Raw genomic sequence first — 26588 nt, forward strand, 5'->3', positions numbered from 1 at the left:
CCAAATTGCATGAAACTCGCAAATTGCAACAACATAAAATCTTTTGAAGAAACAACAATCAAAGAAACATAGAGCTTCAATGCAACTGCTCATTCCATATCTTTGATTAATGCGGTTCAAAACACCTGACATAAAGATACTACCTCCTTAGATGGTGCCTCTTAGTCAATCTCCCCAACCCCTTTTCCATTTGCAATTTTGATCTGACAAGTAGTTGTTCCTCAACACCGCTAGCATTGATAGGGGCCCCACTTAGTCGTTACTGGGCACTGAGGAGAGGTATTGTCTGTTAGAGATGAGAGTTTCTCAGGCAAAAGAAAATGGTGTTTTAGTCTTTTAAACTAAGAGTTTTGTGAGTTATTGAAGCAGAGAGGTCAAAGTAATGTATTAAAATGGAGGAGAAACTTGTATAATTTTTTCAAACCTCAGAGAAAATTTGTGTAATTTACTCTATCACTAAATAGGAAGAAATTAATTAAAATTTGTTTATATTTTAGTCCATCATATATTTTTTTGCTTAGATTTCAATTCGGAGGTAATACCACTTAACAGAGGGATTAACATAAAAGAAGATTTAAACATTTAATAATTTTTTTTGTTTAATTAAATTCAGATATCAGAATGATAAACATCTCACATTTAAGAATTTAATAGTTTACTTATAGTTATCGTCTTTACAATAGTATATTGTTAGATTTTACAAATGTAAATAATTAACACAAATATTTTTTTGTTTTCACAAGATGTAAAAAAGGACGACTAGATACGAGGAAACATTACACTTATCTCATGCTAAAAGTAAAAGAACTATGCTCATATATATAACATCATTAATTAAGCAAAACAAAGATATGATGATCGAAGACATTGCCCCCAACTTGGCAAGAAAATCAGTGCAGTACCCTTATCTCCAAATTAAAAGTGCAACAACCTGCAATCCAATCTCTTTGCAATTAAATAATCTTTTATCACCCAAATTTCATTTCTTTAGTGATGATAAATATATATAGATCTCATCCTCAACCAGCTCGATTGTGTGATTTGACTCAGAGTAGCATACTACTTGATTAGAACCATTATCTCATCATACAAACTATAAAGCAAGGATTCTAGCCAACAAAATATTGGAAACTCCTCCCACATGTCCATAAAAACCTTTTATGAAAAAATTTCATAATGATCAACCAAAACTTGCACCATGCACATTTAAAATCTCATAATTATGTAAAGTTACTTGTTGGTATAAGTTTCATTAATTATTTCTACTAATAAAATTACTTGTTGGTACAAGTTTCATAATGACGTGTATGTAACGCTCTAGCGGAGCGCGTGATCATAATTCCACGTTCACCTCTATATACTGAATGGTCAATCCTCCTTCGTCTGCGTGCATGCAAAATCCTCCTCACTCACTTACTCACTCATTTCCCTTTCTTCTACTTCCCCTCTCTTTGTATAACTCCCTCTCACCAAGATTTTCGTATAAAACGCCGTCGTTGAAGCTAGGGTTTTAGTAGCCACCTTTTTTCGATCTTTCTTTCTTTCTTTCGTTCGGTTCTTTACCACCGCTCCGTCGTTTTCCAATTCACCAATGGCGGTTCCCGCGACGGTCGCCGCCGTTCCGGCATCGCTTTACGTCGGAGACCTCCACTCTGAAGTCGTAGACCACCACCTCTTCGAGGCTTTCGCGGAGTTCAAGACCATGGATTCCGTTCGCGTCTGCAGAGACCGCGTCACAATGAAATCGCTCTGTTACGGTTACGTCAACTTCAAGTCTCAGCAAGATGGTATCTCTCTCTCTCTCTCTCTCTTTCTCTCTCTGAGACACGTATATATAATAATTAATAACATTAACGATTAACGGTTTCTGAGATAAATTGCATTGCAGTGTTTTCTTTATCGTTTCTTTGATTATTCTTTTGCGTTTATAGAGAGACAGAGAACTTTCATTTTTATTTACCGTTTCTTCGATTTATGAGATAAATTGCATTGCGTCTCTTTCTTTATCGTTTCTTCGATTATTCTTTTGTGTTTAGAGAGACAGAATTTTCGTTTTTTTATTTATCGATTATTGCAATAATGTGGCAACAGAATAATGTACGAAACTAGCCAGCTAGCTGGTTTTTCGTTGCTTGGTACATAGTTTGATGTTTGAGATTTTGGTGGCTTCATTGATAATGGAGGGTTTGTTGATACTGATAGTCTGATACTATCGTTGTTTTTGTAAAGAAACACTAATCTTGGAAGACTCTTGTGAGTTTAGCGTGTGGAAATGGGGGTAAAAACTAAAATTGTATAAAATGGTGTTTGAAATGTTGACATGCTTAATGGTGTAGGAAAAGGGTGGGGATAAAGGGAATTGACATTATGGGGTTTATCAGTGTGGATTTTGATTTGGTTGGCTGCATGTTGTTTAGTTATGTGTCGTAAAGGATCCAGACCAAGTTGTGTCACTGTCATAGTGTGTGGCTTGAAATTTGTAATTGTAATTTTTTATTAACTGCAAGATTTTTTCTCTTAAAAAATTAGAGCATATTGATTGTGAGATCTTAGAGAATCTTCAAAACAAGATGCTTACCTCAATTTCATTTTTTTAGTTTTATTTGTACTTGTGCTTTCTGGGGTTATTGTTGCCTTAGTGTGTTTATACTGTTGATGTAGTGTGATTCCACTAACCTTGATTTATTTATTGAGTAGCAATTCGTGCAATGAAGTTGAAAAACAATTCTTATCTGAATGGAAAAGTGATAAGGGTCATGTGGTCACATCCTGATCCTAGTGCAAGGAAAAGTGGCAGAGGGAATGTGTTTGTTAAGGTATATCTGCAGCTTTGGTATGAAATAGTTAAATCATTGTCTGGTTCGTTATCACTTGAAGTGAATTCTAATGGAAAGTTTCTGGTGTTCAATACCGTGGCAGAACTTAGCTGGATCCATAGATAATGCGGGGTTGCATGATTTATTTCAAAAATATGGGAATATTTTGTCCAGCAAAGTTGTCATGTCTGGGGATGGGAAGAGCAAAGGGTATGGCTTTGTTCAATTTGAGTCAGAGGAATCTGCAAATAATGCCATTGAGAAGCTGAATGGCTCTACTGTGGGAGACAAGCAGATGTATGTGAAACTCTCCATTATTTCAGGGCAAATGCCAGTAATGGAATTAAAAGTAGAAAGTTTTTATCAAAAAATATTATTAATGCAACCCACTATGATTTTCAGTGTATTTCCAATGTAATTTTCAATAAAACTTTTTATTGTTAATTCCTTAACCAGTGTCCTAAGCCAAACCCTTATGTTAAAGTTTTTCATCATCCATATATTCTTATGATTTGAAGTCTTTTGCATTTTTTGCCTTAAATTAATTACTGTATTCACATTATTGCCTAGATTAAGTTTAATCTGATTCTGGTTCTTCTACTAGATATGTTGGGAAGTTTGTCAGAAAAGGTGACCGCATTTTGCCTGGCTATGATGCCAAATATACAAATTTGTACATTAAAAACTTGGACTCAGATATTACAGAAGCACTTCTTCAGGAAAAGTTCTCCTCTTTTGGAAAAATTATTAGCTTGGTTATATCAAAGGATGACAATGGGCTATCAAAGGGTTTTGCATTTGTGAACTATGAGAATCCAGATGATGCTAGAAAGGCGATGGAAGCAATGAATGGATTAAAATTTGGTAGTTTATTTACCCTTTTACTGTGCAGGTTGTTTATACACAAAATTGCCTTTTCTTGGCATTCTCCACATATTGTTGCCTTTTGATTTGTCCTAAGTAGGTTCAAAGAATCTGTATGTAGCTAGGGCACAAAAGAAGGCTGAACGTGAGCAAATCTTGCATCGTCAATTTGAGGAGAAACGTAAGGAACAAATATTGAAATATCAGGTAATCCCATGCCATTTGTTCTACATTTAACTGGTCAATTTCAGTTTTCTTAGCATGTCTTCATTTAACTTCCAGGCATCTAACTTGTATGTGAAGAACATTGATGACGATGTTACCGATAAAGAACTGCGAGATCTGTTTAGTTCATGTGGCACTATAACTTCTGTAAAAGTTATGCGAGATGACAAAGGGATAAGCAAGGGGTTTGGTTTTGTCTGCTTCTCCAACCCAGAGGAAGCTAATAAAGCTGTGAGGTCTTTTAATGGTGAGTTTTGCAGGTGTAATCCTGTAAGGTAATAGGATTTGAATGTGACATGTTCTGTTTTTTTAGCTAGATTTGTGTTAGTACTATGAAACTGGATATAAATGCTTGATATAACATTTCAATAATAGAACACAAGACCTGTATGTTCTATTTATTGAATCACAAACTATTTTTTCTTGAAGTTTGGTTGATTGAAAGATCAGATATAATTTTTATGTTGTTTTCTTTGTAGTGATTTATTATTAATGTTCTGATCTTGAGAATTTACCCTTTAAAGATTTTTTTAATGATTTTAGAACTCTACATATAAGTCAGAATTCCGTTTAGGATCATAAAGTCTGCATTGCTTTTATTACGCTGTTTATGTTTTTAAGTTGATGCTATATGCCACAGGATGCATGTTCCACCGTAAACCATTGTATATTGCTATTGCTCAGAGGAAAATGGACAGGAAAACACAGTTGAATCTCCATTATGCACCGCAACAAACAGGATTGGATGGATCTTCAACTCCAGTTATCCCTGGTGGATTTCCACCTTACTTCTATCATAGTGTTGCTTCACAGATGTTTCAATCTGGGCTGTTGTATCAACCTCTGGGATTGAGGTCAGGATGGAGGGCTAATGACTCTGTGCCTCCCACTAGATCATTTCAACAATCACAGGTTCCTATTATGAGTGACAAATTTGCATGATAACTCGAAAAATAAATGTCTTCATTACTTCTTTTTATGATTCTTTTATATTTATTTATGGGTAAAGTAGACACTTCTTTGGAAAATATTTACCATTAAAGAATAAGTAGCCGCATCTTTATACAATATCTAACTTTTATTCCTTCATGCAAAGTATTTAGTTGTACAAAATCTTCACTGAGGAAATGAAATTATTTTATTAGGAAAAACTAATCCTGATTTGATGATACCTTTAATGAGCCTTATATATGATTTTTTTTCTCTCTTCCACAGGTTCCTAACTTTACTAGGCATCATAGGCAAAACAGGAGCAGGATGAATGGGAATGTGAATTCACTGGGAAAAGCTCACTCTGGTGTATATATCCCGCAATACTATCAGGCAGTCGAGTACTTGGCAGGTTTGCTTCTTTTTCTTCCCCCTTTTATGTACTGAACATAAATCCAAAGATGTCACATTCTGTTTATAGTACTAGAGTTCTGTATGGCACATTCTCTACACAAGATGATGCTACTGCCACTTGTTTCATATAAGTTTATAACTTACTAGGAAGTACGCTCATTTTTGTCATATTGGTTTTATAAACCAAAAAAAACAAAATCTTTGGTGAAAATGAGGATGAAAAATGGAAGGCAGGAGATGATTATATGAAAAACATGTGAAACTTATAAAAACTGCTCCAAAAATATTCAGAAATAAACTTAAGATGAAAATTATCATGGGTTCGAATCCGGAAACAGCCTCTTTGCATATGCAAAGGTAAGGCTGCGTACAATATCCCTCCCCCATACCTTCGCATAGCGAAGAGTCTCTGGGCAATGGGGTACGAAGTTTTAAATTTAAGATGAAAATTATCAAATTTTGTTTTTCAAGTAGTAGTATTTGTTTCGTAAGTTTAAAATTGTGAAGACAGTTTATTCCTTTGAATTCTTGATTGCAACGATATATTTATTATGTTACTTGTACAGTCTAGTGTAGCAGCAAAGATTCTTGAAGAGACTTTCTGCATAAGTGGAACAAGCCGTGCAAGTGAGATGTTACCAGTTTGGAGCTTAGATCATGCGTGGTTGAAGCTTTTCCAAGAACTGAGATATCTGATAAATGATTTTTTACATCTCCTGAACCTTTACGGTATATGTTCTATAGTCTATTTTCTTGTTAAAAAAAACCCGGAAAATAGTGAATATTGATGATGTTAACGGGGATAAATTTTGCTTTGAATTTCGATTACATGGATAAACTTGATTCTTGTATGATTTTTCATCCTACATTTTTTTGTTAAAATGAAAAGAAAAGTTCGTCTTTTTGTCAATTTTTCCAATTGCCATTTGGGCAAGCTTGGGAAGGTGTACTCCATTATAAAATGGTTAAAGAACCTAATACATGTGATACAGTTCTGAATCCTATATATCTTATTCGGGTTGCAAGTGGAGAGAGAGATAAATCAATTTATTATCACATTCTTAATCGTAGATAAATTAACATTTTAAAGTTTTAAAGTATTTATTATCAATATTAAATCATTGCATTAACCTTCAACTATCTTTACTGGAGTCCTGCAGAACCAAAAATCATCGAAATTAAAACTACAGAATTACTATAAGATATAGGAATAAAGAAAATTGCTGACATCGTTACTTACCCGAATGGACTTTGTTTGATAGAAAGCAATTCAATGTCCAACTGCAGTCCGAAAATAGCAAACGGTAAATTGTATTTTGAAAAGAAAATCCACTTTAACAAGAGAACAATAGAATAAAATACTGCAGCAATAGACAGAGAGCTTTGAAGATAATAAATGTAGGAAAACTTCACCATTCCTTATGAACAAGTTTTCTATTTGGGTTAACAGTTATTTTATACTTTTGATTACAGAACCTGATATCTAGTGTAGGAAGGGATAGGTTAAAGTGGAGGGGGTAAGGGTTTGGTTGGGTGAAAGTGGTTACTTTTTACTTCAAACGTGCTTTTTAACTAAAGCAATTTATTGAATGCCAGTGAAACACAGGTTTTCAGCAGGCTTCGGGGTTCATGAAAACTTGTGTTTTACTTAGAAAGAGCACCTTAACAACCAAGCTGATTAAATTTTGATTAAACTGTTTTATTATCAGAAGGTTGCAGTCAAATCAGAGAAGAAACCAAAAGAGCACTTTAGACTTGAACAGTAAAAGGTTGGAATCAGTCTTGCAGTAGGAGAACAAGGATACGCAGTATTAATTGAAGCATCAACTTACTGGAACAAAATCTAAACAAAAAGATCAGAATAATTCACCTCTATTGTTGAATTGGGAGGGATTTCTTGGACTCCTTTGCTTCCATAGGCAAGTTCAGGAGGAACAATTAACAGTCGCTGCAGAAAACTAACTGAATTAATGCTTGATGAAATATACGAGCCAACCTAAAATCTAAACAATTTCCACCCCTTCCAAGCAAAATTATTTACACATGCTGAAAATAGTTTCTGAGCTTAAAATATTTAGTGAGATGTCAAGAACTCACCCAACTTGTAAATCTATAATCTTAAGGTCTAGCCGTCAAGGGGCACAATAAAACTCTGTAGTTTAAATATTTTAATATATAACAATAAAATATACAAAGATAAAGCAAAACAAAACATAAACTATAGTAGTATAAATTCCAATTCATTGTAGTTGTTCAGCAGTGCGGTGCCCTTAGACTTAGAAGAGGCCAAATGGACTATGAAGCTTCCCATCAAATTGGATAAAAGGATTTGTAGGTTTCACACATTATTTTAATGATTGCCAATATTTTCAATGACATTCTTAACAAAACAGAGACTTGCTTCTTGAATATGTTCTCACCTGGCCTCCTACCCGCATGCCTTGTACTCCTAAATCCAACCCTTTAAGGACTGTTCCCCTCTCAGATTGGCCTACATCAAATCCATAGGGCTGCAATAATTTAAGCATGTCCTCATCAAACCACAAGCAAATTTTCCAACAAAAATGTATCATACATTTATACGTTATGATCATCCAGAATTTTCTGTAATTGTTATCAATTATCATTATGCAACAAGGAAAAGACATAGAATCAAAACTCTTATTGTCAGGAAACAGGTGGACACACTTGCATGCAATAAACATGTAGATATTTCGGTGTGACTGAGTTAATGTGCAGCAATAATATGCAAAAATAAAATACATTACAACATGCCTACAATTGCTCATTGCGTAATTGTGATCAAACATATGCCTATTAGTATTATATCTAATTTTGAATCTAAATATTCATAGGTGATCCAAGCCAAGGTTGAGCTTTTTTCACAGATCAAGACCACTACCAGTTAGTCCACTAGGCAATATAGTTTACTTAACGTAAATGTGGACATAATTTTTGTCCCAAGAGGTGTACAAGAGGAACTGCCTTGTTTATACAAGGAATAACCTGTTCACTCACAACAGAGGATAAATAGTTTTTTGAAACTGTGAATATCTTACAGAAATAATGGAAATGATAGGGTTCATTTGCTCATGTCTATTTGATGTTTCCAAACTGCTATACTAATTGACCTTAATAAGGTAACATACAAAGAGTTTACAATTTGGCAGGGTTATTAGGAAAATACCGTTCCTCCTCCAACGCCCATTCCTTGTCTACTAGTCATAAAGGTGATACTCTTCCATTTGGCAACATAGTGAATCTACAATATGATAATCTCATTATATCTGAATTTTGATTAATAATAGTTAATGACTAATAAATTGCACTTGCAAATGAAAAATTGAGAATGGGGGCTGGGGCCGGGGGGGTGGAACTGGTAACATCAGTTGATATGAATGCATATGCCAGCCTATCAGAATTAAAGACAGAAAATTGCATAGTAATCTTCTGCCAAAATGAATCAGGTGCAATCCCTTTATTTTTACAATTCAATGAATTTGTATGATAAACAACTCGATAAAATATTACTTGAGACATCTCAGACTTTGATCTAGTAGTCATCAGACCATGTAATTCTGGACTGGAGGGCATCAAAGTTGACAATAACCAATGGCCAACAAATTTAAGTTTCTGATTGTTAAATCTTTTGGTTCTTTTAACCTCTCAGATCAAGGCTTGTTGCCTATTGGTCCAAAACCTCAGTAGATGTAGCATTGACAATCCATGTTATGTAAATTTCAATCCTCAGAATACATAATATCTGCTTAATTCTTAAGTACCAGAATATGCATTCATCAGTTTCACTGGTGAAAACATTGACAAGCTTTGAGTACTGTGACAGTTTCCTCTTCAGAAAAGTTCTTGAGGTGGTACTAAAAAAACCAAACTATATGGTAATCCCACACATTTAGTTAATAACATGATGAGTCAACTCTATATAACATGCAAAACACTGATGAGTGAAACATATTTAACTGAGTCACAACCGTACTGCAACACGGGATCCCTTTTTAGCCTCAGCTCCATTCCCAACCTTCAAATCATAGTACCTGAAGATATCACACTTTCATCACACAGCAGCCTCCAACTAGCAATACACATCTTAAAAGTGAAATCAACAAAAAAAAAAATAGTGTGAATTGTGAAAGTTTAAATGGAAGATAAACCAAACTTAAGACTAGTCTACAAAATGCTGCAAACCAAAAAAAAGTGACAGATTCTGTTTGTCAAAGTTAAAGAAAACTTAAATTAATGTACTAAATGGAGGAATTCATCCATGATGATGTCTATTTGAAGGGCTTTAACACACTTTAGTCGCCAGAATATGATACTAAAACAAAAGTTAGAAAGATTAACAAGTTAACATAAACTCACTTCAAACCATTGGGCAAGGTTGTATAATCACTTTCAGGAATTTTGGCTCCCCTTAGCTGCAGAAAACAAAAGAGTGGAAAATTCCAATTAATACTCGCTTTTCAGAACAATCATTTTCTCTTACTTTTTCTCATTAATAAAAGGAGAATAATGAGGACACATACAGCTCTTCTACTTGTGCTAACAGCTCCAGCCACATCACATGCATAGACTCCAACAACTAACATTAGATAAACACACTTAAGGAAGCCACAACAACATGGAATGGAACATTGAACATAGAAAGAGAATCTTGGAAGATAGTTAACTAATAACTTATAACTAACCAGTTGTGAGGAGACAACTGAGTAATGCTCTCCTTCCTTCAATACTTAAAGACACCGTAACTGGTTCAGCAGCAATTTTATTTGTGGAAGAATGTGAGCAGTGGCATGGTAACCACCTATATGAACCTTTGTTGTTAAGTCTTTTGTGTGTTCCTGTGGAGTTAAGGAATTGCCTCAGCTTAGTATGGATAGAAAAAAGTACATGGAGAAGCAGAGAAGAGAGAAGTTACTTGTCAAGGTAAGGGGGCAATTGAGAATCATAGGATGGTGCTGATGGTGGAAAACAGAGAGTTTCATGGTGTTGGATTGTTGGTTTGGTTGATACTTTACTGCGATATCAGAATTATGTTTAGTTAGCTCCTTTTTTTATTTTTTGATTTGGTTACAGAGGAGAGAGAGAGAGAGAGAGAGAAATATTGAGAGGATAACGTGGTTGATTCCATCCACAATTTTGAAGCATTCAGAAAATCACAGGTTTTGACTTGCTTTACATCATAGAGTATTGGGTTATTCATATGATTGATATTTTGATTTTTTTTATTAGTATGTTATTGGTATACGAGAGTATAGGTGTTTGCTTTTAATGGATTCTTTTCCTTTTTCAATTTTTTTTTTCAAAAACTTAAATTTAAAATCTTATTTAAAAAAATCAAATTTAATATCACTTAAATCAACTATTTATTGATATATAATTAATATTGATATGTCACCAACAAACCATTGGAGTAAAATTTGAGTGCCAATATGCTCAAAATCTTAATGGATTCGGTAGTTTATAATTCATATAATGGGAAATTTCTAATATATGGTATATTCTGGAAATTTAAAACAAAGACAATACCAATACGCGATTTTCTTATTTTCGGAAATCTAAACAGATTTTTGTCTAGGACGAGGAAGATTTTACAAAGATCCCACATAACAACAAAAAACAAATCCAACATCAAAAATAGAAAATGAATTCACTATATCTTTTGATTTATTCAATAGTTTTCTTTTGCATATGAAATTAATTAGCTCAACTTTTTACCATCTTTATTTTCTTTATCAAGAAGTGTGAAAAAAAAAACTACATAAAAGTTGAATTTTTAATATTTTACTGGGTATTCCATCAATATAACTGTGAGATTAATCCTAAGTTAGGAGTGATCATCGTTATTAAACTCTCGAGTTAACTCACTAACTCTTACGATACGAGTCCATTTATCCTCTGTGAGTTGACTCGTGTGTAAAACTCTATTTTTAGTAGACTGGATAGACTTTATAAACTCTAAGTAAACTCGATAGACTTTCGAGTTTATCATCAAGTTAATGAGTCAATAAGTTAAAAAATTAGACCAAAATATAAGTCATATATTATGGGTTGTTTTCTGTCTGTTTAATGTTCAACATACCTTCATTTAATGTGTTGTTCCTAAATATAAAAAAAATCACCTTTAATAACATCAAACTCTTGTTCTCTAATAACATTTGCAAGTTATTATCTAGTAATGATGCATTACTAGACTTGATTATTTAAGTAGTATGAAATTTATGATTTACTATTTTACTTTATTATATTGTTGAAATATTTATTTGGTATGTTATTTATAGATATTTTGTAATTATTTTTATATGAAGTGGACTCTTACGTGTCTTCGAGTCGAGTCTATAAAATTCTTACGACTTTACGTAAACTCTTAAGTTTGATAACCTTGGGAGTGGTGATTACTGATTAGGAAGAAGTAAATTCTCGTAAGAACGACTATTCCAATAAATATTGATTTGCAAATCATAACACTTGTACAAACACCGATCTGGCTTCCCTGCTGTTTCTTTCTAAGTTGTCCCTGTGCTGCCCATTCAAAACGACTTCGTATAACAATTGTGTTAATATTTAATCGTGAACTCACTCCATAAAAATCATGAAAACGGTATCATTTCAAAGGGACAACACAGGGACAATTTGAAAAGAGACAGCAGAAAAGCCAAGTCGATTTCTAACCATATGAATCGAGTCCCGGTAACATAAATGGTTGACATGGACATAAATTTAAGATTATATTGACATTGGCATTGACATAATCACCTTATACTTAAGATTATTTATTCTTTCAATTAAGCTGACCCTAAAATGTAATCTTTGAACATGCCAAATCTACCAAGTAATTTGTCTAGTTTGTGCATATTTGGTCTTGCTGCAAAGTATCACGTCTCTCAATATAAGCGTATATGTTTCATTCTTGCTTTAGAATTAATTCTAGGTTAGCATTCATTCATTCTGAAATTTAGAGCAGATTGATACATAGTTAATGAAAACGACTCATTTGTTTAATAAAGTCCGAATGCCTTGCAGAAGTGTACAAATTATTATGAAATGGCGTCACCATTTATTTTGCAACAAACTCAGTGTCACTGCTTCTAAACCAACATCCAAGTTTCTTTATTTGTCTAGTATCAATTGCTATATTGTGATGGTCAAAACTTAGAGCCAGTTCTTAAGGTGTTTCTTTTGTGCTGTTTTTCAATCAAAGTCTTATTTTCGAAACACCAATTCTGATTGAAAAACAACATAAAAATACTTAAAAGAAACTGTATCTAAGTTTTGTTCTACTATGATCATGACATGGTCTAATTACCTTTTGACTTTTTTTTAAAGGGAAGAGTTGCTATGGTATTTTGATTCAAGCACTAGAGCAGAACCTTACACTTGGAGGAACTTGTGGTTTCTTTGATCCATAGGAACCAGAATGCATATCAAGGCACTTTATTTCAGGCTTCACTCTTACCTTTTCACTTCCTTCAACCCACCTCTTGAGCCTCTTAAGCAACTTTCTCCTTTTGGAAGCAGCATGATCACCATGAGCAGAAGAACCATTTTGATGCTCCAAAAGGGAATGATGCAATTCATGCTCTGACTCATATTTCACAACTCCTAAGCCTCCTTCAAATTCCACTTCTTCATGATCTCTATCTTGCTCATGTTGTTCTTCATAGTGCCTCATCAACTCTTCCCTTAAGCAAGCATTGACCCTCCTCAGATGAATCAGCTCTTCAATTTCAGTTGCGCGATCCTTCTTGATTTCCTCCAATTCACTGAGAACCTTGGTGTAGTCCTCCTTACTCACATCTCTTGATTCAACCTCCAAATAGTATTTCAAAGGTTTTCTATGCATCTTTTCCTTGTCTAACTTAGATGCATACGCTTCTGCGGTTTCAAGCTTCTTCACAACCTCGTCCTTCTCATCCTCCAATTGTTCCAAAATCCTTTGTAGCTCCATGATTTCACCCTCTAACTTGTTAATAACACATACCCTTGTTTGCAAGGCATCATGGTTTCTCAATATCTCTTCTTCTTTCTCTTTGATCTTCAAAGCCTGACACTTTATCAAACGAGATTTGGCCTTTGAGTCCCTAAGTAGCCTTTGAACCCTCTTTTGAAGCACCCTATTCTGTGATTTCCAATATTGATGCTCTTCAACAACACTCATGTATTGGACTACAAAACTCTCCAACCTCTTAGTCTCGGTCTCTATCGACGAAATCTCTTTACTCAAGAACTCAGCGCGATCATTCTCCAAAGACAACATGTTTTTGACATCTAGAAGCAAAGATTCTTGTTCCTTCATTTCACAATACAGCTCAAACTGCAAACGCAAGGCCAATTCCCTCATTTGAAGTCCTTCAATTTGGCTTCTTAGGCTAGTGATCTCTTGTTCCAAACAACAGTTGTTGTGATCATGGATCACCAAGCTCCCAGAAAGAACACTGCTATTCATGGGAGAAAATGATGATTCTTCATATTTAATAGAAGAAAGATTGTGAAGAAAGCTTTCTTCATGTTTTGTTCCTTGATGACAAGTGATTTTTGGAGAAACACACTCTTTTTCTGGTGAAGAAAAAACTTTGGTAGATAAGTTTTTCTTTGCAACAATCCATGCATAGATCAAACCAGCCAAAGATACAGCCAAGGGAACACCAGCTTTGAGGAGGATTACTGGCTTCAGATTCTCTGCCTTCAGTGCTGTGAGTCCCATTCAGAATAAAGAGAGAGAAATTTCAATTGAAAACTATGTCAACAAAATGTGAATTTTGATCCTTCTTATGGTGCCAATGGTTTGAAGAAAGTTGCATAATTTTGTTTACTTTACTTGGTTGTCCATTGTTTATAGGAATAGTGATGTGTGTGTAGCTTTTTGAGCACTCCAAGAGGCCTTCTAAGGCACCATCAACCCCTCCTCGTGCTCTAAGGAATCTGATTCCTTTCCGTGTCAATCAATTGCACTCTGAAATTGATATTTGCCATGTCGGGCTTGTTTTCTTCCATGATCTCTATGTGTGATTTAGATTATTATTATAGTTAATAGTATTATATTCTCCATATGTTCAAACACATATGAGGTAACTTTTAGAAAAGAGTAGTCTAATGTGAACACTTAATCATCTCAAACACTTCACACTTATTATTTCTCTTTTAACTTTCTGAATTATCATATTATATTACTTATTATTATACTCATCAAGATTTTGGTATTAAGTATTATCACATTAACATTATTTTCCTTTGGGAAGAGTATTACCATTGGGAGCACTCTAGAACATCCAGGGACTTACGGTGCTAAAATCTCCGGACCTTAAAAAGAAAGTTCTTTGAGCATTCCAGAGGGTTTATTTAACTTTGTACAAGTGATTTATGAATTTTTTTATATAATTTATTTTAATAAATCTCAAAATCAAGTTTATAAATAAGATCTTATTTGACAAAAGCTTATTGCATGGATTTAATTAAACTGTTGATTTAAATACACCCTAGATTATTCTACTTTGGCCTTACAACACAAATTTATGCCCTGAAGCCGTGAATTCACATTATACGCTAACAGCTCGTTACAGATTTTATATATATATATATATATATATATATATATATATATATATATAGAATTAGTATATTGGTCTACGAATTATTTGAGTAAATGTTTATGTTTTAGTTAATGTGAGTTGACAAAAATGACTAAGGGTATCTCTTCCATTGGTAGTACTTCTAGTAGTACGAGCTTCCATTGGTACACTATTTAATAGTGTTTAGGGTATCTCTTCTTTCTACCACTTTAAAATGTTTATTTTTTATGCAATTAAAATTAATAAGAAATAAATATTTTTCAATATATAAATTATATTATAATTAAAATTCATAATAAATAAATGTATTTAAATATATAAATTATATTTTAGATTTATAATAAATTATAGTATAAGGTTGTTTTCAAATAATGATAATTCTTTTAAATTATTAAAATTTAATTTAGAGATAGAGATAAAAGAAGATAAATTGAAGAAGATAAACATCTAAGATGATTAAATATATAAATAAAGATAAAAGGAGAATAATTTGACATGAACAAAATATTTATGATTAACTAGTATAGAAATGATACATGAAATATACATTCAAAGAAGAGAAAAAATATCGTTATTCTAAAATTGAAATTTATGGACCAATTTATTAACGTACTTAAGTATATTTTTTAAGTTAAAAATAAATAAAATATTTTAATTTTATGTGTGTCATTTTGATATATTTTTCAGTTTTGCCAAGGAGAGTATCAATATTAGTTTTTTTTTCTAAAAAAAAAAGTGTATGTGGACTAGCCTAGCTTATATATTATGGGCCTAAATGACATAAGATCACTAAGAATGTGGGTTGGGAGTTGCTAGGTGCACCCAGCAATATTGCTGGTGCACCCAGCAATTTATTGAAAGTACCATTTTGTCCTTTAAAATAAAATTATAAAAAACGCAAATGTAATTTCCGGAAGACTTTTTTTCGAACAGATTCTTCTTCTCTCCCGGAACACAGATTCTTCTTCTCTTCCGGAACACAGCTTCTTCTTCTCTCCCGGAACAGCTTCTTCTTCTCCCGGAACCTGCTTCTTCTTCTCTTCTCCGTGAAGCTTCTTCTCCGCGAGGCGCGCCAAGGCTTTCTTCTTCTTCTCCGCGAACAGGTTAGTTCCCCTTCCCCTTACCGTTAGCTTGTAATGTGCATCACTGTTAGCATAGCAATGGAACCTTAGCATAACAATGGAACCTTAGCATAGCAATGGAACCTTAGGGTAGAAGACGAGAGGGGAGAAGACGAGAGTACGCCGAAAAAAATGGCGGAAAAGGCTGACGACGGCGTCTTCCGGAAGACCCGTTAGGGGTTCTTCCGGAAGTTCCGGAAGAACCTTTTCCGGAAAGTTTCCGGAAGAAGTGTTCTTCCGGAAGTAACCAAACGTCTTCCGGAAGAACACTTCTTCCGGAAGACTTCCGGAAAACCTCTTCCGGGAACTTTCCGGAAGAAGTGGTTCATCCGGAAGAATCCGGAAGACGCGCACTTCCGGAAGAACTTTCAAAGTTCCGGAAGACCTTTCCGGAAGAACCCCTTCTTCCGGAATGTTTCCGGAAGAACCACTTCTTCCGGAAGTGGTTTTTTTGTTTTTTTTTTTGTGTTTTTTTTTTAAAATTTTTTTTAAACAGAAATTGTTTTGTTTTTTTTTAAATGAATTATTTTATTTATTTTGGTTATTTTGTTTTTTAGATTTTATGAAAAATGAAGTTTGGGTTTTTGATGTCATATTTTTTTTATAATTTAAATTGTGTATTTTTACTAAATATTAATTTGTAAATTAATTTTTTTTTATAAAAGTAGTTGTGTTTGTTTTTGTTTATTGTTTTTTTTTTAAATTAGTGTTTTTTCTTTAAAAATGAAGTTGTCTATTTTTATAATTAAAGTTGTGTGTTTTGGAAGTTTTATAAAAATACTAATTTTTTATAATTAATTAGTTTATTTTATTATAAATGAAGTATTTTATTTACTAAAAAAATTGTGGATGTTTACTAAATAATTTTTTTTTACATTAGTTGTTTAATTTTTTTTAAAAATTAAGTTGTGGATGTTTAGTAATGAATTATTTTTATATTAGTTGTGTTTTGTTTTTATAAATGAAGTTGTTTATTTTTTTTTTAAAAAAAATTAACTTGTTGATGTTTACTAAGTAATTTAGTTGTGTTTTTTTTTAGAAATGAAGTTTCTTATTTTTTTTTAAATTAAGAGTTGGATGTTTACTAATTAATTTTTTTTACATTAGTTGTGTTTTTTTTTATAAATGAAGTTGTTTAATTTTTTTAAAAAATTAAGTTGTGGATGTTTAGTAATGAATTATTTTTATATTAGTTGTGTTTTTTTTTTATAAATGAAGTTGTTTAATTTTTTAAAAAAAAATTAAGTTGTGCATGTTTATTAATAATTTTATTTTACATTAGTTGTTTTTTTTTATATAAATGAAGTTGTTTAATTTTTTTTTTAAAATTAGGTCGTGTATGTATGAAAATAATTTGATTTAAGTTAGTCTTATTTGTTTATAAATAAAGTTGATTTTTTATAAAGAAAATTGTGTATATTTTGACCGAAAAAAATACGTGTTCGACATGATTTACAGATCATGGCCAGAACACGAGGTTTAGGTCGTGCCATAGGTAGAGTTGTAGGCAGAGATAGAGCTGCTGACGAGGATGCTGGCGATGTTCCCGAGAGGCGTAGGCCTACTGCCTCAGCCCGTAGGCTACGCGTTCATCAGATGACTACGGAGGGACGTGATATGGCTGAGGACGTCGCTGACATGACTGATGATGTCCCTGAGCAGCCTACGGAGGCACCTGAGATGCGTGCGGACGCACAGGGTGCTGATAGTGGTGAGGGGTCAGATGGTGATGATGCTGCAGAGGGATTCCCTGGTGGTCCACGTGACCCGTCAGTGCTCACATCATTTGCCGAGCATGTTGCACATGCCGTGTGGAGTGGACAGGTATTTTAATTTGTTAATTATTTGTCATTGTTTATTTATTTGTTTATGATTAATTTTTTTTAATAATTGTATAATTTGTACTTCAAATCAGGAACGTCCTGATTTGAAGTTAGTGTCACATGGGAGGAAGCTGACACTGATTGGGAGGCCAGTGCCTGAGATTGAAGGCCTGGTGGCTGCCACAGGATTAAGTCCACTGATAGATTGTTCAGTTATTACTGGCGATCCTGGACTTATATCCGCATTTGTGGAGAGGTGGCACAGTGAGACTAGCACCTTCCACCTTCCAGTAGGAGAGCTGACGATCACATTGGATGATGTGTCGTCCATTCTACATTTGCCCATCACTGGCGCCTTGCACAGTTTCCACGCTCTTTCTACGGAGGAGGCCAGATTCTTGCTCACGGAGTTACTGGAAGTGTCTGCGGAGGAGGCCAGAGCCGAGACAGCACTCACACGTGGAGCATATGTACGATTAGGATGGGTTCGTGACATTTATGAGACCAGATGTCAGGCCCGGCGGTGGATTGTCGCAGCTCGCGCTTATTTGCTGCACCTTGTCGGTTGCACTCTTTTTGCTAATAAGAGTGCAACATACGTGCATGTGGTCCACCTTGACGCTTTCCGGGACCTCGCTCATAGTGGTGGTTACGCTTGGGGGGTTGCCGCGCTGGTTCATATGTACGACCAGTTAGATGAGGCTTGTAGGACCACCACCCGACAGGTTGCGGGGTACTTGACGCTATTTCAGGTAAATTTTGTGTTTATTAATATGTTAGGTTCGATTATGATTTAAACATGTTTTTATGTTATGTTAACCTCAATTATTGTGTAGTGCTGGATCTATGAGCACTTCCCTAGTGTGCATCAGTGCGTGACTGACGATACATACCAGGAGACGTCCCCACGTGCTTCCCGGTGGTTGACGTCGAAGGCGCACATGAAGGGCATCACAGGAGCACCCTACAGGGCACGTTGTGATGGTTTGACCGTCACAGATGTGTCCTGGTTGCCGTACACGGAGCATCGGGGTGTTAGGGCGTTTCAGGAGATTTCATCGTTCCAGGGTCAGCTCAGATGGGGTCCTATGATCGTCGCAGTTCGACCGGAGAGGGTGGTACGCCAGTTCGGTTACATCCAGAGCATCCCTCCGCCGCCTGTTAGTGCACGATTGTCACAGGATCAGATAGATGACAGGTGGATGGAGTTTGCGGATCACTTACTACCTGCGGGTCAGCCTTGTTTAGTGCCTGGGCAGGTATCTGCGGATTACATTGAGTGGTTTTTCCGCATATCTCACCCTTTCATGACACCGACCCAGGCAGCTGACCAGCAGAGGGATGCACCAGCTGCAGACCCTGAGGACTACATACAGCCGCCCAGCCCCCAGGTTCCAGTGGCATTTGACCCCCCTCCATATGTGGTAAGATTATTTGCGCGTTTAATGTTTTATGAGTTGTTGTTTATTTTGAATTTCATAATAAATGTTTTTACTGACTTTGACAGGATGATTATGAGGGATATGAGGCGATTGCACAGAGGTTGGAGCGTGTGCTCAACCTCAGGATAGTCACTGCAGGCACAGAGTTATATGACATTATGCAGGACTGCCTGACGATTGCGAGAGGGGGACTCAGTGCTGATGGGACGGTCAGGGCTCGTCAGAGACGCCGCACGGACCATTGATCATTGTATTTATTTTGTTGTGTTGTAATTGACATGAATTTTTATAATTATTACAATTTTTGTTTAATATAGTTGACGTGTTTTGCACAGTTTATTATTTTATAATATAGTTTGTTATTCCGATTGTTTGTGGTCCTTAAGCGAAGTTTACGGTTGTTTTAAATTTATTTTTTAAAAAAAGGAACCTAGAATCATGAGTTTTGTTTGTCAGAATTACATAAAAAATAAAAGTTTTTAAAATGATTAATAATTCATAAGTGAACCTTTTTTCCATGTTCAAGTACCCATGTTTGTAAGAATTACATAAATGAACCCTTTTTCCATGTTTGTAAGAATTACATAAAAAACATAAGTTTTTAGAATCATGAGTTTTGTTTGTAAGAATTACATAAATGAATATTTTTTCCATGTTCAAGTACCCATGTTTAGGATTTTTTTGCGTGGGTGTGCCAGTGCCCTAAGACAACGGAGGGCGGCCATTTCTCATGTTTGGACGTCAAAGAATCCAAAAAAAATAGTCTCGTTCCATGGTTCCGTCAACTAACACGTCAAAACAAAGCCTCAAGATCCAAAAAAATACAAAATGAACCCTTTTTCCATGTTCAAGTACCCATGTTTGGGATTTTTTTGCGTGGGTGTGCCAGTGCCCTGAGACAACGGAGGGCGGCCATTTCTCATGTTTGGACGTCAAAGAATCCAAAAAAAATAGTTCCGTTCCATGGTTCCGTCAACTAACACGTCAAAACAAAGCCTCAAGATCCAAAAAAATACAAAATGAACCCTTTTAACAATTAATTTTTTGGACCACTGAAACAACGCATTCAACTTTATTATGGGAATTAAACACGCCGTAAACATATAAAGGTTACATCAACGAAAAAACAAAAAATTAAACATGACATTCAGTTCTTTAGCGACGTCCCATTGACCTCGTCTTCAACATATTTAGTAAAGACAGCTAAAATTTCTATTGGTTCATATTTTTTCCAGTAGTTAGATTGTACTAACACCTTCAGCAGTTCTTCGTTGGTGATCAGCTCATTTATTTCATATTTTATAACCGTATCTGAATACTCAAACCGAGCTGGTTGGCGGAAAAACAATCGTTTTACCGTTTGTGATTCGTGAATTCCAAGAGGGGGAATCCCTTTAGGTGCAACTTGCTTGATTAAATTCTTCAGTTCATCGATGGTACATGTTGAAGGAATTTGAAATTTCTTAGGATTTTTTCCTGTGAACGCGCAACCAACAAATTTGTTCTGCGGTGGCATGTTCCATTTGCCGTTGTAATACAGGATCGCGTCATGAATACGAGGCATAGTGCGTTCAAGTAAGTTTATTATTCCATCTGGTGTTCTTCCAACGGTGCATAATAACTCAATCGGACCAACACAAGAAAATTGATCATTACACATTAACATTGTGTTGACATCGTCATCATTTATCAATTTGATACACTCAAAGCGAATTTGGTTACCTGTATCGGTGAATGGCTTCCGGTAGTGAATTTCATCCAAAAATTGTTTGTCGGATAGCTGAAGGGTATTGTGTATTCTGGTTTTTAGGCTTGCAAAATCACACCTATTTGGTACTCAAATGGGCACCGGAGTTGAAGTTTGGAAGTAAACCCCAGTATCATTGTAAATAATCGATCCATTTGGATAAATGAAAGCCAACCTTGAGTTGACAATCGTCTGACTGCTAGTTTCTCCTAGAAATGCCATAGTTTGTGTATCAGTTGGGAGATTATTTGAAAGCAAGATAATGTGTGATTTAGTAGCCTAGTCTGCCATATATATAGATGGTTGTGACCGAGCCTTTGTTTAACTTTGTTTACAAAAAAATAGACACGCGTAAATGTGTAGTCAAGTCAGCCAATGTGTTGTCGCTAATGTGTAGTCAAGTCAACCAATGTGTTGTCGAGCGACTGCTAGTTTCAAAATGTGTACTGAAGTCAACCAATGTGTTGTCACGCTCAAACTGTAATACGCATGCATGTCATTATGTGTTGTCAATTATGACAATGATGTATGTTGCACGCGTAAATGATTTTTGTTGGACCAACAATTTCCTTGCTTAACCAAACGAGTAGTTGATAATATTAATTGGTTAGTGACGGGTTACAACGAATTATATCGCATAATGAATACAAATAAATAAACAATGAATGTTTAGTCTTCATTTAGGTCTACATAGTGTGTTTTGAATGACATCAAGCTTGTGTATTCCTGCATTCTACTAATATATGGAATTGCCCATTGCTTTGCCTGAGAATAACAATTGGTTGACTACAACAGCGCTGGGGGCGGCAACGGACAATGGTCTTTCAAATAAACCTGTTGTACATGAACAAACATTATATCATGCGCTGACCGTGCCAAACGAACCAGCGAAGTCATTGCATAATTGTTACACTAACTATGTTCAATGTACCTGAACAAAATGATTTCCAAACACGTGACCGACACATATGATGCGGTGGCCAGAAGAGTCAGGTGGTGGTTGACTTCTAAGAGGGAAAAATGTCATGCTTTGTTGTTGGGACAACGATACAAGGATTACGTTATACCGTGAAGCAATCACATATCCCATGTCTGTTATATCCATCCACTTGTCCACACTAACCTGAATGAACCAAACATACACATGTAAGTAATTTAAACATTGTTATTAAAAAAAATTAACCTAAAAACATACCTTTGAAAATCCATCAACAAGTAGGGACAACTTTAATTGTTCAAATCTCTCTGTGCCACCGAAGAGGTTCATGTACTCATGCGACCACCTGCCAAGTTCTTTAAGCAATTCATTACGCACTAACGGCCACGAATCTTCCCCCATACCTAATAAAGCGCCAATGGACCGATATCCACAGTTACCGTCCGCTTTCACATCCACAACGTCACGAATGAAACCTTGAAAGAATGACGCAAATTGATCCAACATCGGGATGATCCTTGTTGGCTGACGCGGTTGAGAACATGATGCACTTCGTTTCACTGGAGAGTTGCTGCTTTGAACAGAATGAAAAGCATCAACATACTCCCAGTAAGACGGATCACGCTTTGTGGATGTTTGACTTCTTTTCATCGGTTTCTTCGGTGCACCTTTAGTGTTCATCTTTGATGGAGGAGGGCACATAGAGTTATGATCAGGGTATGCGATTTCTCGAAGTTTACTCTTCAGATTTACTTTGCCAGCCACATCAAGTTCATCAAACCTTTTAGATATGACCTCTATTTCTTCCTTGATGGTGACTTCCGTCTCACATAACCCTTGGTCTGAAAAGCAAAGTCTCCTCCAAAAAAGATGGACTGACTCCAATGGGATGCTGGTAGCAGTATACCTAGAAAGCTCACATGCACAAGGAAGCCCGTGCGTGCTTCTCATCACACAACCACAAGAAGAGAGATTGTTGCCGAGATAACGTAGACGATCAATCTCAGAAGCAATCTGATTTAAAGCATCCCTCGAAACCATCCCAAGAAGCCTCTTGTATAAGGTTTTTTTATATACATGGCCAACCACATGCGTACTGGTTTCAAAGGATGCTTTAATTTCGACGTGTTGCAGCGTGATCATGTTGTTCATGGCATCCCAAACACTACATAGGTCTCCAACGCTATTTTGTAGTACTCTTTTGAGAGCCCAATGAGCTGATTCAACCCTACATTTAAAATACACAACAAACATGAAAATATACAACAATTAAATACCATTTAATATTAATCGTTACTAACAAATAAAATCAGTTGTTAATACCTGTTTGTTGTTGTGTTGCCTAGGTGCATGACCTTATTCGTCCATGCTGTAATAAATTTTTCCTTGTGGGAGATAATCCATGTGTCGTTAACATAGTCAACGAACATCGGCCAAGGCGAACAAGCAACTTGAAACTTCTGATATGACTCATGGAACTCGTATTCGGACGGATAATCAACCAAAGTACCCCAGTTATCCATTACATAGTCCCACGCATTTTTTTCCCCGATTAAAGATTTGCACTTCGCCTTCACATTCTTATCGATATGAAACCTGCACAACAAATTAGTAGACTCGGGAAACACAGTTTTCACTGCATTCATCAGTGCTAGGTCTCTGTCAGTGACAATAACAAGAGGGAGGCGATCGTGTCTTAAAAATAGGCCTCGAAATCGTTCCAAAGCCCATATAATATTATTAACACGCTCAGCCTCCAGATATGCAAACCCAGCAGAGAATGTCATCGCCGTTGGTGTCACTCCAACAAAGTCAAGTAGTGGGAGTCTGTACCTGTTTGTTTTGTAGATACTGTCTATAAAAAATACCAGATGACATGCATTGCATAACTTTACTGCATCTGGGTGACACCAAAACAGATCACGCACCACAACTTCATCCTTCAATCTATGCCAATGAATGTATTGATCACGTTCGAGAAGCTTCATCAGATGCTGCATTTCGGTATCAGCTCCTCTTATTGAAGAACGATATGCACTTCTTGCATTGTAAATTTGCTTTATCGTGGTGTAACTGTCGGCATTGTGTTCCTTCAACGTTAGCAAGATATTTTTCGGTTTCACCATCGACTTTGTCATATCAGCAATAATTTTCTTTTCTTCCTTAGTCAATCGCCCGGCGTATGGATGTCCAACTAAGGACTTCGCCAATTCATGATTATGAATCCCACAGATCAACTTCACCATCCAACCTTCCCCTCCACGCACTGGTTTCCCACGAAGCCTGAAGGGACAACCACATTTCCTACTCCCGGTGTCTTTTCTAACGAATTCTTTATTTCTACACTTGTACGTACCACTCCTTTCACACCCAATTAACATAAATGAACTTCTTCCTCTGCTACCGGTCTCTGTGTCAGATCTCATAATCACTGCAACAAATCCATTTTCATGGGCAACTGTTCGAGCTCATTGCAAAACATCATCTCGAGTAGCGAATACCTACAACGCAACCCTAACACATTAATTTTCGTACAAACCATCAATTCAACCAATGACTCAAATTATCTATGATTACCTAAGATGTATTAAAAGCATTTGAACAATCGACATGTCGTTCATTCACTCCACATTCTTCTTGATTATCATAATCATAATCCATATGAACTTCTTGTGACATCGCAAAGTCATACCTCCATTGATCTTCGTCCATCTTAAGGACATATGCATCATACACAAGTACATTCAAATTATCATATAACCACATCCAAAAATTTACTACACCTTAAATAACAAACATATTAATAGGACATATGCATCATACACGACTATATTAAAATTATCACTATATTCTAAATTTATAACTACACTATTTACTTAAACTAAACTTATCACTATAATAAACAACTAATAAAACATTTTTGTACCATTATACATTTAAGTTACCTAAATCATTTAATATTATACCATTATACCTAATTAAATCAATAATCCACAACATATATAAAACAGAAATAAAAAAAAATTATAAAACAGAAATATATATATATATATACCATTATAAAACAAAAAAATTATAATCCACAATATATATCATTATACCTAATTAAACCAATAATTCATTATTAACTAACAGAAATATATATAAAACAGAAATTAAAAAAATTATAAAACAGAAATTAAAAAAAATTACTAATAATTTAACATTCCGGAAGACCTTCTTCCGGAAGTGGTCATTCCGGACCTTCCTCCTTCTGTGCCTAAAATTTCTTCCGAATACACTTTTTACTGTTTTTCTTCTCTAAAAACTAACCGGAAAACGAAATAAACGCGTACCTCCGACAAAATAGGAACAACAGCCACTAATAAAACTTCAAATACGGAACACGGGACCACCAAATCTTCAAATACTTCACTTCACGGGACCACCAACAGACTGCTGAAGGGACCACCACCGAAACAACAGCAAACGGAAGAAACAAACAAAGCAAACGGAAGAAGAAACAAAGCAAACGGAAGAAGAAACAAAGAAAGCGCAGTAAAACACAGCCTGAAGACGTTAATTTAAAGAAATTTACACAAGGGCAAAATCGTCATTACATACGCATTAAATATTATTTTATTTTTACTTATTATTATAAAATAAAAATTCTTTTTTCTTCATTTTGTTATAAAACAATAATCACGTTTAGGAATTAATTAATTTTTATGGTTTAAATTAATATTTGACATGCGCGTAAAAAACAAATTATAAATATTAGTCATAATTACGTTCACTAATTATTTAATTATTTATGCATAATAATATTAATTATTTTATTATTTAATTATTTATGCAGTATTAATTATTTTATAAATTAGTTTATGCAATTAAAAGTAAATTATTACAAAATAAAAATGTGCTAAAAAAAAAACTAACTTCCGGAAGAAGCTTCTTCCGGAAGACAATGGAATTCTTCCGGAAGAAGCTTCTTCCGGAAACATTCCGGATGACGTTCTTCCGGAAGTTGTCTGTGCGTACTTCCGGAAGACACAAATTATTCTTCCGGAAGAAGATTCTTCCGGAAACTTTCCGGAAAAATTATTTCCGGAACTTTTCCGGAAGAACCTTCTTCCGGAAGAATAATTGCTGAAGGGCAGTTTCGCCACTTCACTGTTTGCTGGGTGCCCCAGCAATAATGCTGGGTGCACGTAGCAACTCCCATGTGGGTTTAACAGTGTTAGCCCATTTGTCCTCAAGCTACTAACTATCTATTACTCGAAGGTGTTTAAGCCATGGGATGGGAGGCAACAAGGATAAAGTCTTCATCAGTGAGCAAGGCACAACAAAGGTCAGGGGTAATAATTTACACTCATTCTCCATTCTTCCACGGCGACGACAAGGTCAACTTATGACTGTCGTCACCGTAGAAGAAGGAGTTCAAGACGAACAAAATAAGTACGATGGAACCTTTTATTTTCTAAGAATATGAACTAAATTAATTTATTGGAAATAAAATTTATTAAAAATTAAAAAATTAAGATAAAAAGTGTAATTAAATCTAATTTTTAATATATATATTATAATTTTGTAATATTAAAAATTAGATTTAATTACACTTTTTATCTTAATTTTTTAATTTTTGATAAATTTTATTTTAATTTTTTAATTTTTAGAAAATTTTATTTCCGATAAATTTATTCATT

General features: G+C 35.0%; 3 protein-coding genes across 4 annotated transcripts; 1 reads left to right on the forward strand and 2 right to left on the reverse strand.

Annotated features, from left to right (window-relative positions):
* Positions 1 to 1385: 1385 nt before the first annotated feature.
* Positions 1386 to 6159, forward strand: LOC100798828 (polyadenylate-binding protein 7). 2 transcript variants are annotated; one of them, XM_006588745.4, is made up of 9 exons: positions 1386 to 1787; positions 2698 to 2816; positions 2920 to 3113; positions 3421 to 3680; positions 3781 to 3887; positions 3963 to 4152; positions 4546 to 4817; positions 5121 to 5247; positions 5816 to 6159. In XM_006588745.4, the coding sequence occupies exons 1-9, from the start codon at positions 1592 to 1594 to the stop codon at positions 5818 to 5820; spliced, it is 1470 nt and encodes a 489-aa protein (XP_006588808.1). In that variant the 5' UTR covers positions 1386 to 1591; the 3' UTR covers positions 5821 to 6159. The 2 variants fall into 2 exon arrangements, with proteins under 2 accessions (XP_006588808.1, XP_006588809.1); XM_006588746.4 differs by having other exon boundaries at positions 1394 to 1787; positions 3802 to 3887.
* On the reverse strand, positions 6150 to 10412 carry LOC100305843 (uncharacterized). The gene is made up of 10 exons (NM_001250586.2): positions 10183 to 10412; positions 9953 to 10105; positions 9791 to 9846; positions 9627 to 9682; positions 9244 to 9301; positions 8437 to 8511; positions 7670 to 7759; positions 7120 to 7197; positions 6490 to 6530; positions 6150 to 6403 (listed from the first exon to the last, which is right to left on the reverse strand). Exons 1-10 carry the CDS (start codon positions 10247 to 10249, stop codon positions 6376 to 6378), a joined length of 702 nt encoding a protein of 233 aa, NP_001237515.2. The 5' UTR covers positions 10250 to 10412; the 3' UTR covers positions 6150 to 6375.
* Positions 10413 to 12243: 1831 nt separating this feature from the next.
* Positions 12244 to 14059, reverse strand: LOC100819954 (RecF/RecN/SMC N terminal domain-containing protein). Its single transcript, NM_001317705.2, has one exon. The coding sequence runs from the start codon at positions 13966 to 13968 to the stop codon at positions 12616 to 12618; it is 1353 nt and encodes a 450-aa protein (NP_001304634.2). The 5' UTR covers positions 13969 to 14059; the 3' UTR covers positions 12244 to 12615.
* Positions 14060 to 26588: the final 12529 nt, after the last annotated feature.

Source organism: Glycine max, chromosome 10 (assembly GCF_000004515.6).
Source record: "Glycine max cultivar Williams 82 chromosome 10, Glycine_max_v4.0, whole genome shotgun sequence".
Taxonomy (NCBI): Eukaryota; Viridiplantae; Streptophyta; class Magnoliopsida; order Fabales; family Fabaceae; genus Glycine; species Glycine max.